This window comes from Oxyura jamaicensis, chromosome 3 (genome assembly GCF_011077185.1).
Source record: "Oxyura jamaicensis isolate SHBP4307 breed ruddy duck chromosome 3, BPBGC_Ojam_1.0, whole genome shotgun sequence".
Classification (NCBI taxonomy): Eukaryota; Metazoa; Chordata; class Aves; order Anseriformes; family Anatidae; genus Oxyura; species Oxyura jamaicensis.
Genome location: NC_048895.1, coordinates 81,153,420 through 81,165,649, shown reverse-complemented (window position 1 = coordinate 81,165,649; position 12,230 = coordinate 81,153,420). Strand labels below are relative to the sequence as shown.

The 12,230-nt window shown below is 40.8% G+C and overlaps 1 protein-coding gene across 6 annotated transcripts in view; it reads right to left on the bottom strand.

The window, feature by feature from the left end:
* The window catches only part of RARS2 (arginyl-tRNA synthetase 2, mitochondrial), a 41,261-nt gene that overhangs the window by 9,491 nt on the left and 19,540 nt on the right, over nucleotides 1-12,230 (bottom strand). For all 6 annotated transcript variants that reach the window (XM_035320094.1, XM_035320097.1, XM_035320098.1 and 3 more), the window contains exons 12-17: nucleotides 11,904-11,964; nucleotides 8,076-8,152; nucleotides 6,647-6,771; nucleotides 2,732-2,799; nucleotides 2,523-2,632; nucleotides 1,832-1,927 (exon numbers count right to left, since the gene is read on the bottom strand). In XM_035320094.1, the coding sequence (XP_035175985.1) occupies nucleotides 1,832-1,927; nucleotides 2,523-2,632; nucleotides 2,732-2,799; nucleotides 6,647-6,771; nucleotides 8,076-8,152; nucleotides 11,904-11,964 (537 nt within the window). The remainder of the gene's footprint in view (nucleotides 1-1,831; nucleotides 1,928-2,522; nucleotides 2,633-2,731; nucleotides 2,800-6,646; nucleotides 6,772-8,075; nucleotides 8,153-11,903; nucleotides 11,965-12,230) is intronic.

Below are 12,230 nucleotides of genomic sequence, written 5' to 3'. Positions count from 1 at the left end.
TTCCTCGTTCACTTCTTGTCAGGAAGAGATTGCTTCTGCTCCTCATCATGCAAACACTGTAGACTGCAGTGCTCGGAGAGGCACACGATAGCGAAGAGAACACAAAAGCTATATTTGCTCCTGGAACATTATGTCTGGTTTTACATTTCAACAGTAATTGTAAGTTCCTAGGAGCAAAAAACATGTATTAAATAACCAAGGCAGACAAAATAGACCCTTAGATGCTGCCTTTAATACATGCAGCTTAGAATTTTAAGTTGCTAAAGGGAATTTTGTAACATTAGAAAAGACAAAAACAAAGTGGGTTTACATAATCCTGGAATAAAACAGACTTATGTAAGACATTATTCAACTGGAAAATACGAGCAGATTCAAGGAGATCCATGGTTTTATTTCATGGGTTCTGCTGTCTGCTCGTGCCTCTTTTTCACAACATCTATCAAGTTACCCAGACCTCTCAGGCTGAGCAGATTTCCACATGGGGAGCGGACCTCCTGGTCTTTGCTTAGCTTCCAAGCCCGTCCCCACCATCATGGCCATGCTGAACTGCTGGGATCTTCTTCCTTTAACAGCCAGCTGTAGGGAGACTGCACAGCGAGCTCTGGTAATGAAGGCTCGTGTAAGAGCAATAGCACAAGGGAGTGCTGCCCATCCCTTTGTGGGGAAGTTAGACAAACATCTTGCGTGCATTCAGAAGCTCGCCTTGGCTAGCATGCCACTGGTGGCTACAGTTCAAACAGGGAAGGTTGCTGCCTTTACACCCTCTGCAACAGAGGTGAGAGAAAATCAGGGGAACCTGTGCATTGTCACAGTTAAGGTACCAGGAGCTGCTGGCTCCATGGAGGCAGTGACAAAAGGTATACCAAAATTAATATTAATTAAAAAAAAAAACTACCGAAAAGCTATTCATAAAGCTTCCTGGAACAACAAAGTTGGTATCAAATAAAGAGCCCTTCTTCTGATAGCAATCTTGTTGCTTCATGAAGCTGCTATTTCAGTCTTGGCCTATCACAACTGGTTTGATTATTTTATCAGTTAGTTAAATCCATTTCTTGCAGGGGTACATATGCTACCTTCAATCTGCTATTCATTGGTCTGGAAAGTTAAAGATATTCAGAACTGGCCAGCTAATTTTAAGGGCCAATGTTTCAAAGAGCAGAACCAGAGCCATGGGAAGCAGGCTTCCGACAGCTCAGGAGTGTTTATCATGGAAATTTGTCGAGAAGAATCTCTTCCTGGCAGCTCACACGGAGGACGATCATAACTGTTATTCCTGAAATCATGACATGTTCAACTATGAATTTGTTAGCCACCAGCTGCCTGGCCTAATGGATAGCCTAAATGTGGTTTCCTGCTGGAAGTAAAGGCCCCAGATGTTTCATACAGGTTCCATATGCTACTTGGATGGACTCAAAGGCATTTACAACAAGCAGACCTGAAGGTCTCTAAAAATAAGAGCCCTGCACTGGACCAACAACCTCTATTTGAAAATGGATGCACACCTGGGATGCAGCAGTCCCTGCAAAGATCCCTGAAATACATTAACCCTGTAAGCTTTCACACAGAATGGGCAGCTATGCACAAATCTGATAAACCCCAAGAAACAACCCATGGTTTTTCTGTGAAATACAATTTCACTGCGTAGGTAAGGTACCATTGGCCTTACCTAGAAGGCTATTGTTGCAGTCATTATGATCCAACAGACAAGCTGTTGCCCAGAACAGCCACTTTTCTCTTATGACTGCGCAATCTGTGTGTCCTCAACAGGCTGGCAGCAAATCAAAACGTTTATTTTAAGGGAACTGGTATTTGCCAAGAAAACTGGACAAACCTGAGAAGATGCTGAAGAACAGAGATGGCATCTGGCTCTTGCAAACATGATGCGTTAACGTCAGTTAGCTGCTCGTTCCCATGCATCTGTTCTAAACTAAAATGTGAGAATCAAAAACAAGTGTTGAATGAAAAACCCTTGTTAGCAAAGATGAACAAGAAAAACAGTAATTTGTGTTGTGAAGAAGAAAGGACAGGTATCTTTTATTTGAGCTGAATGAAATCAAGATTTAAAAAAATGTAAAATTTGCTAGACGTTTGGTACCAACAAGATTAAAAAGGGACTGGCCAAAAAAAAAAAAAAAAAAAAAGTTTAAGTTCTGTAACTTGGTGTATTTTACAAGTACTGGCAATTTCAGTTTGCACATGAGTTTCCTTAATCCTCATGCCATCATTCCTCACCACTGACAGCTACCACACACAAAGGCTGTAGCTAGAACTGTGAAAGTACAGGGACTGTTTAGCTCAGCCCTATAGAAATGAGATGGGAATTTAATTTTAATTGTTTTGCTCTTCTGGGAAGTCCTGGCAATTCCTATTGTAAACTCACACCCCTGCTGAAAGAGTGAACATGTGCCTTATTTAGGGAAGGAGTTAACACTACTACTTAACACTATTATTAACGAAGCAGTTAGTTAATAAGGTTAAAGCAAGTGTCCAACTGTACTTCTGCATACCAATGTTCCTCTTACCTGTGGAGTCTGGCATGGGTGTACTGCAAGAATACGCCTGTATCTCCACGACTTTGAAGAGCTCGATCCCAGCTAAACTGATAATCAGATGACAGAAGGCCTCGGAAGTCCTGGAACAGTAACTTAACGTTACCTAGATATGGATCTCCACCTCAATTTATAACTTTGCACAGAAGATACAAACATGTCTGAAGGGAGCTCAGACTCACGTGAATTATTAGTGCCGCAAGACCAACCTTCTCTGCTGTCTCCAAAGGGTCTTCTACCTCTTTGGTTGCTGAAAGGGAACAGAGAAAAAGAAATTTCAAGCCCACAACAGTATAAAGACTTGCTCAGACTTCGAGATGTCAGTAAAACATGAGATCTTTCAGAACTGTGAGCTAGCAAAACAGAAATTGTCAGGATGCATACAGCAAGTCCAAGACAGAAATCTTTCTTCAAATTGAAGATACAGCTGTTCCAGACATGCTTTTTTCCCCACTTCCTCTGTTTAATATAGATTTTAAGGCTGGCTCATTACACCAGGCTAGACTACACTGAATTCCTCTTTGTAATTCAAACAGTCAATCTGTAAAACCAGGGAGAGAATGACAGAGGTGTTCAGCTTTTGTTTAAAAACTCGAAGTGATAGGAAGGCTTAAACAGTCAAAGACAAATTGTTCCAATGATTAATAGAGCACTCGGATGCACATTTATGGAGTATTCATGCCTTCCACTGCAGACATCTAAACTGGCTATACTCAGAGAACCTGAGCTGGGTGCTCCAATTTCACTTTTAAGCCGCAGGAGGAAACCAGTGCTGTCTGCACATGCAATCACAGAATCACTTAGATTAGGAGGCACCTCCAGAGTCCACAGTCCAATTCCCCTGCTCAGGCAGGGGCAGCCTGCCAGGGTTGTGCCCAGACAGGTTTCAGGCATCTTCCCAGATATAGACCGCACCACCTCTTCACAACCTGCTCCAGCACCCAGTCACCCTCACAGTAGGGAGGTGTTTCCTGATGTTCAGATGGAGCCTCCTTTGTTCCTGTTTGTGCCCACTGTCTCTGTCACTGGGCACCACCAAAAAACCTCCTCAGCGAGCGGTGGTGGTTGAGGTCATTCCTTCCCAGATGCCAAACTTCACAGCTCCTTTTGCTGAACTTCATAGAGTTCTCCCCCATTTTCTCCAGCCATCCCACGTCCCTCTGAGTGGCCTGTCACTATTTCCAGTTTTGCATCATCTATAAACTTGCTCTGTCCCATCATTCAGGTCATTAATGAAGAAGTCAAGCAGTTTTGGCTCTAGTACTGGCCCCTGAGGTACATCGCTAGTGATGGATCTCCAGCTGAACAACCACCCTCAGGGTGGGGCTATTCAGCCAGCCTTCAATCCATCTCACTGTCTGTTTGTCCAGCCCACAACTCATCAGCTTGTCTCTGAGGATGTTACAGGAGACAGTGTCAAAAGCCTAACTAAAGTCAAGGTGAACAACGTCCAGTGCTCTCCTCTCATCCTCCAAGTCCCTTCATTGCAGGTTACCTGGTTGGGTAAGCACAATTTCCCCTTTGTAAATCTGTGCTGACTGCTTCTGATAAGCATTTTGTCCTTCATACTTCTGAAAATGGACTCCAGGATTAGTTGTCCCCAGGGACTGACCAGCCTGTAGTTAACTGGATCCTCCTTCTTGAAGACCGGATGGACATTTGTTTTCTTCTGCTCCTCAGGAACCTCTTCTGAGCATGAAGACCTTTCAAAGATGATCAAGAATGGCCTCAGGCAGCATCAGCCAGCTCCCTCAGCGCTCACAGGTGCAGCCCATTGGGCCCCTGTTCACTTACGGTGCACAGTTCGGTCTGTTTAAATGCTCCTTAACCTGATCCTCCTTCACCAAGGGCAAGTATTCCTCACTTCAGACTTTGCCTCTGGCCTCAGGGACCTGGGTTTCCTGAAAGCACGTTCTCACCAGAAAAAAGCAAGGTGAAGAAGGTACTGCGTACTGCAGATGGGTGAAGGCAATGTGGGACATGTAAGTTACAAGCCTAAAACTGGTGTGTGAATAATACTTTCATTGCAGTTCATCTAAATTCATGTTCTTTCACTGGACATTATTAGTTCTTTGATTAAAACCACTTTCCTACAAGGAATCTTCTTCCTGGGTAGACATGACAAGAGCCTCTCCAAAGCTCTTCTAATTAAATACACTGAATTTATGTCTATCGTTACAAAACCTAATTCATCTGGATGAGTCTAAGAGCTGCATCCAGCTTTTTTGCAACTCGGTAGTATTCTTCAGCAGTATGCTGCTGTGTACAGAAATTCAGTGAAGGGCCAGTTTCATTTCCCTCTCACAGGGAAGGTCACAGGGCCAAGCTGGTGCTGCAGTTCATCAGAAGCACAGTAACCTTGCCTGCATAACAGCACTTTAAATGCTGCATCTTCAGGGAAATCAAATTGCTGCTTGGACTCACAACCTCGCCTAGTGAAAAAGTGATCCATCTGATATACATCACCCTTCTAAAACTATTTTTAAACTCAGATCATGGTGCTCTCAGTCAGAGTCTCCTCCTCCCCTCTTCCAGTTTGTCTCTGCTGGACAGAAAGGAGGATTCTTACAGTCTTTACAAGGCAAATCTGCTCCACTTTAGCCAGGAACAAGTACAATTTTTGATAGTGGCAAACATTATTAAATTTGCCAAGTTCAGCTTATGATTTGCTCTCCAAGATGATCTCCCACCAATAGCTGAAGATGTGGAACCAAGCTGTTATCTTAAAGCACCACTTAAGTGGAATCAGTTTTGCAGCACAGTTTTAATACACTTAGATTTCTGTCTTTTGCTTTGCTATTTCTTCGTGCCAGGTCAGCAAAGCCAAGAGAGAAAACTTTGACAATGTCATATTACACATATCATTGTTATTTACCAAATTTAGAAAGTACTGAATTTTAAAAGTGTGGGGGCAAAGAAACGTCAGACAAATCCATCTAAGACAGAATTATGCAGCATTGACTGTTAGAAGCCCAGCCCCAGCAATCTTTCAGTGACTATCTGGCATCTTGATACCACAGGCAAATGTGTAATATCTTCCACTATGCATCCAGACACTATTCCAACACTGAAGGCATCACTATGAGTGAGGGATTTATGATTTCTAATTTAGGAAAAGGGAAGCAAGGCAGGAATTCAAACACAAGGGGAAAAAGTTTCACAAGCACAGGTAGGATTTAGGATCTAACTGATCTTATGGATAAACTCTGGGGAATGCTACAGTGCCATCTGAACACATCACTTCCTTTGGCTGTTCTTCTGCTTACTGCTTGTGCAATGGAACATGTGCTGTACCTCTGCCATGTCAGTTCAGTCCAGCATAAAAATAAGCTGGCTTTGCACTCAGCTGTAATACTGACCTTTAAACTGAAGCTCCGAGATCCGTTCCTCTCTGCGGTAAAACTGACTGCAATAGATGGTCACCCTTCTACCATTCTGTCTGCCTCCCTTCTCTTTGTCTGCCCTTTAAGCAAAATTATCTGGCTTACAAAAGCTGAAGAAGCAGAGAAAGGATGCACAGTAAATTGATCAGATTCAATTTAGCATGCAGCTCTAGAAAGCACAGGAGGGGGGCAGCATTTCCCTGGGAACTGCTTGCATCATTACTTGCTTCCAGAGAACACAACTCCACAGCCTCAGGTACAGAAAAATGTCCCCTTCAGCAGGCTGCTGCAGACCTGTGACCTCCTGGGGACTTCGGAAACAGTCCTGAGGCTGGGAGGATGACAAGGCAGTAGCTGCAGACAACGTACGGTCAATCGTGCCAGAGAAAACTGTCAGAGCTACAAATCCTTTGGATGAAATCTATTGTTCCCTGAACTCCAGCCCCAACTCTACTATTGACTAGTCTGCCCCTCCAGAAAAAAACAATCAATGGCTGTCCCCCAAGGGCAAGTACATCCTCTCCTATGCAAGAGCATGATGAAATAATTTCTCTGAATGTTAAGTGTTGTTTGAGTTATGGTAGATAGGAAAAGCACACAGGCCAGAGCGTATCGCTATGATTATTCTGATTCAAGGGAAAGTAAAAGGCAGAAAAGACATCAGGTTTCCACATAGAACATCAAAAGAAATGAATAAGACCTGAAATAGCTAACTTTTTGCAGAAGCCATGTTTTGTAACATCCTCGAACGAACTTCATCTAAAACATCTTCCAGGAAAACAACTTCTCCTCTCCGCGTCTTCATCCCTTGAACTAGCCCAAAAGACACATGCTGGCACCTGTGTGAAAAAGCAGCAGGACCCCAAATTACATTTTAATCAACAGAAATGTTTGCAGTGTTTGTTTAGAGCTGGGTTCTGACCAGGAAAAGCAGTAACAGCTGAATAAATAGTGTTCCAGTGTGGGAAGCTTGGTGATTTTATCAGTAACTCTCATTTTGGCAACCTAAACTCCATACATATTATATAATGAGAAAATTATGAGCAGAACTATGATAACCTGCTCATTTGTGTGCTCTTGGGAACCTCTCTTGCTACTAGCTTTGGTACAGCGGGCTCAATGCAATAAATTGATGAGAGGCAGGATGTAGACAGATCAAATTACTGTGGCAACACAAACCTGTTAATAAGATTAGAGAGGGAGTCATAATAATTCTATTGTGGCCACATTAAACTAAAGGTGTAATTAATCATCACTAATAATAAAACATTCACTGCTTCTGCTCACACTAATCCCAAGCATTATCCTGGATCCATAACCTAAGGTAATTTTAGTGCAACTTCAAGGAGTGTGGAAGGAGGCAGGCTAATATTCCAAAAGGCTAAAATCCTATATTTAACTACAAAAGACATGCGGTGTCAGAGAGGAATATGATTTATTCTGCAGATCCATTACTGACCTTTGCTCAGCTTGCTAACAAGGTCAGCAATCAAAATGAGTAACAGTGGGGATACATTTCCCTGCAATAGATATTTCAGGCCTGGAGCATGATTCAAACTCAGATTCAGATCAGTCCTAAAATATCATACTTCACAAAGCAATAATTTAACAAGTGATCATACAGCATCCCAGAAGCTATGCCATAAAGTCTCTGAAAGACTATTTTCATTTCTCTCATTTTTATATCAAGCAGTTATGAAAGATCCCAAAAGTGGCAGACAGGGCTACTGGGTTTTGCATCCTGAACACATGGTGGTATCTCCACTTGCAAGGAAAACAGGAGCGGGCTTACAGAATGAAATGGTTGGTGCTGAGGACCTGAGCATGCATTGCACACCACTCTGGGGGTTTTGTTTTATTATTTTTCCTCCTCATTGAACTAGTACTAGTCGGGTCTTACAGGCCAAAAGTCTGTTTGCACTCTGCAGTTCCATAGTTGCTCACCTGTAGCAGATCTTGTAGGTTAGTTTCATCCAAAATATATAAATGAGGTGCTACAGCATGGTGGTAGGTGAGCACAATCAGGACATACTCTTCAAAAGTGCCCCCAGCTGAAATTCCACTGTACATATACTTATTCTTCCACTCCCCCCCCCCCACAACCACCCAAAAAAGTACATAACCAAAATACATAAACATGTACCTTTCTGCCCAGTCGTAGCCCATGAGCTTCAGTATTTGGAACAAATGTTGGAAGTGACTACTTTGACTTTTATCTGTCTAAAAGATAGAATTGGTGCATAATAGAAAACACTTCAGGTTAGGTAAGAATTAGCTGTTAACACACACAGCACCGCTGATGCTGTGCCAATAAATCACTGCAAACAGAATTAAGACCTGCAAAGACAGACAAGACTTGAAAACTCTATCAGCTGAAATATGTGGCAACATGATTTTGCATTGTTACAAAAAGAAATAATCTCTTTTTAAAAATGATTATTCCTAGGTCATGGATGCAAAGCCTTGAATTGAAATGAAACCTTGTTGTTCTCTAGTTTCATGTTATGCTAGTTGCCCATCAGATTAAATGCCTCTATTTTCAATTCAGAGCCTTGCTGCTCTTGACATGTTCCCACGTTTTACATCACCGGACCTCAAGGTTCCTTTAACATGGGAAGAGAAGCCTTCTTGAAGTCTGTCAGTGATATAACTATGTAATGATACAACTATCGATGATGTACCTGCATAGACTAACATGGCTCCTAGTGAAAACCAAAAGGCAGCCTTCTTTCGCAGACAAAACTGTTTCCAGAATCCACTAGTTTCTATTGTCTGCAGTGTGGCTTGTGGAGGTTTTAAAAAAGTAAATAAAGCATAAACGATAACATTAATATAAAAATGATGCATCTGTGCTCTCTTCTACTTCCAGTTCTTCTCTCCTATGACTTAAGGCAGTTTCCGCTGAAGTTTCTTTATGTCTAGCAAGGATCTTCACAAGTATTCTAGCCACAACTGTCACTACAAAGTTCATTTTTCTACCTACTTGCTTTGTCTACACCACTAAGTGTCTTCTTTATCCCTCCCTAAAGCACGAGACTGACAAGAGTGCTGAGATAATTCATTAACCAGTATTTCCTTATTTGTTTGGCATTCCAAGACAGGGAGTGAGCAGTGGGTGAGGTGCTTATCTGTGTTTTTTTTTTTTTTTTTCCTCATCTCTACCACTGCATTAAGCCTAAAGCACGTGCTTCCTCTTTCACAGTTCCTCGTAACTCGTTCAGCTCCTATGCATCACCTCTCCCCTGCAGATTCACAAGCAAGGCTAATAAATAAATGGACAGTGGTGGTTTCAAACAAGTCCTTCCAAGCTCTTTTCCACACACCTCACATACAGGAAAAGCTCTCCGTACATGAAACAAAGCAAGATCTCTCTTGCTAAAAGATCTCACAATAAATTGTATGACGTTTAGATTAGGGGCAGCTCACCATACTGCCAATACTGCCTTGCTGTTTCCTCTGCTCCACACTAGGTCTGAATTCAATTCAACTCTCCTGTTTTATGAGACATTATACATTCTGTGACAGCAACTAGTTTAGCTTTCTGTGTACAAGAGCATGTCCCTTATCACTTGGGCCATCATCACAACATTTAAAAGCCTCTTTGAAGGACTGCAGTCTTCTGTAAGCAATCAGAAGATGCCAGTCCTTCTAACACTTAATTCCTTCATGACTGTTGACAGCGCAGAACTTTAGTTTGTCATTACCTGTATGTAAAAATAATGGACAGAGCAATATTTAAAATCATTAGAAGAAAATAATCTAATAATAATCTAAAAGATTATTTCTGTAATCCTGTAAACTACCAAGGAAATAAGAACACGAAAAGAGAGGCCAAGCTAAGACTACTTATTAGGCAGTACAAGCTAAATGCCAGGTTTCAGGTGGTCACCTGCAAACTAAGAATCAACTCCTGTGGTTTGGAAACTGTGTGATACTGCAAGAAGCAAAATAGTGACTGTTTGTTATGTTTATATGGTACAATTCACCTAATTAAAATTGCATGAAAACCAAATTTGTTGAAAAAGATGGAAATAAGTACTTGGAGTACCACCCAACTTTATCTCTGCCTAAAACTAATAATCAAAACATGGATGTGTAAGCAGGAAAAAAGATGAACCCGCAGACACTACCACTTCATAAAACACTACATTTTTTGCACAGCTCCACAGCACGGCAAAAGTAGCTCAAGAAGATTCGTATTATTAAGAATGGCTTTTTTTTTTTTTTTTTTTTTTTTTTCTGTACAAGCCCCCACATGTCCAAATGTAATCTAAGTGGTTAGCTTTGTGGGAGAAGTTCGCTGTCTGACAGTGGGGATTATGTTTTATTCTTCATATATAAGAGTTTTTCATCTCCTGTTTTGAGTGCAACATTCAGCTGAGATTTTCTCACATTTTTAATAAGTGTCATGCATTTGATAATGTTTGGGATATTTTGCTCAGATCGCTTCATTTTTATGAAATAAGTAGGATTATTTTACTATAAATCACTGATTTACAGCTTTACAACTAACAAACCAATTTAACGTTCTTTTAAACAAGTTGACCTAATGAAAACAAAAATTCAGTTATTCCAATTCAGCTGTGAGCAACCTGTTAATATGAGACTATTGTTTCCACACACGTTAAGCTAATGGAGTGAGCTAATGTGCTCACTCCATTAGCTTAACATTCAGCGCACATCCTGAACTGTGCAAAATACCCAGTAATTTTCTTTCTAATTGTTCTTTCTCCCGTGGTCCCCACTAGCTCATGGTATAACAAGTACAAATAGAGATAATTACCTAGCTACATGAACTAGCAGGAAGCTTCCTTAACTCCTAATGAATTGCACTTTCACAGCCACACTGCTCTTTGATGCCAGTGACTCTAGTGTGTCCCAGCCAGCAGAGGCAAAAAAAAACACACCATCACCAAGCAAACCAACCAAAATAAAACAACAACAACAAAAACCTCTTCTGTGATCACATGTTGGAATGACAAGCTAGCAGAAATTTCCTGAAGACTAAAAATAAAAAGGAGGAGTGTGACTTAATGAAAAGTTGCACTTAAACTACGTTGGTATTTACTTTTATGTTTACTGATTTCTCCCTCAAATTGTGGTATTTGTAACATTATATTGGCTTTTGAAAAAGCTGTACCAGAGAAAATACACAGGCATTATCACATCACAAAGAACATGCCATAATGTGTATGTTTTTTTCCACAAGTCATTAAGTGATTGTTTATTGGTCATAATAGAACATGATTTTCAAAATATTTTTTTTCTAAATCCGGAAAAAAAAGAACATTTAAAAGCATCATACGATCCATCCTTGGTGGTTATGAAGCAAAGAAAAAAAAAAAAAGTTCCACATAATTGAGAAGATAATCCTACTCCTTATTACTGATACTGCTGGAATCGTTAAAAAGCGAAACAATCAAGCACAGAAATATAAATAGGCTCCCTGCCTACAACTGCTTTCTTCAGATTGATTAAACGCTATTTCATGTATAATTTCTAACACAATGAAATTGAGGCACTGTTCAAAACTATAAGAATTTACATCACAGATAACATATCAGGACTTTAGAATAAATCTAGATTCATTTTAGAACATTAATTTATAATATTACAACCCCTTAAAACACTAAAACCTTTTTCTGACTTGTTTAAATATTAATTACTACATCAATATAGAAAATATAATGTCAATTGAATAAAGGTTTCTTTAAAACAAATTAAAATGAAATTTTAAAACAGAGGATAGCTCTTTTAAAACAGAGGATAATTTTTCAACCGTTCTGTGGGTCATGAACTGAAACAGAACCAAGAAATACTGCCAGATTGAGGCATAGCTTCTGGGCAATGAGGACAGTCTGCGTTACTGCCAAAACTACCACGTGCCTAAGCTGTATTTGGGAGCAAGAGATCCCCCCGGATTATTGGAGAGAGTCAGGCTCAAAGCGTTCATGAATCTAGAATTACTTACCACATAAATCATAGTATCACAGCTATGCTTCTTCATTCGGTCTATAGCAGCAGCAACATCTCTGAAACAGATAGTAAGAAACTGTTTGGACTTTCACTCAAACTGAACAAACCTCATTATTTGCCACTTCAGAAAATTACCTACGCTTATGAAGGGGAGAGTGGTTTTGTTTGTGTTGGTCTGTTTGGTTGGCCCCGTGCATGTGTTTTGTGTGCGTGTGTTTGTGTGCCTACTGGGAACACATGCTCAGCCTTGCTACTGGTTGGGCCCATGGGCATGGAACTGTGGCAGCCTTGTCTCTGTCAGGCTCCGGGATTCAGCAGCAAC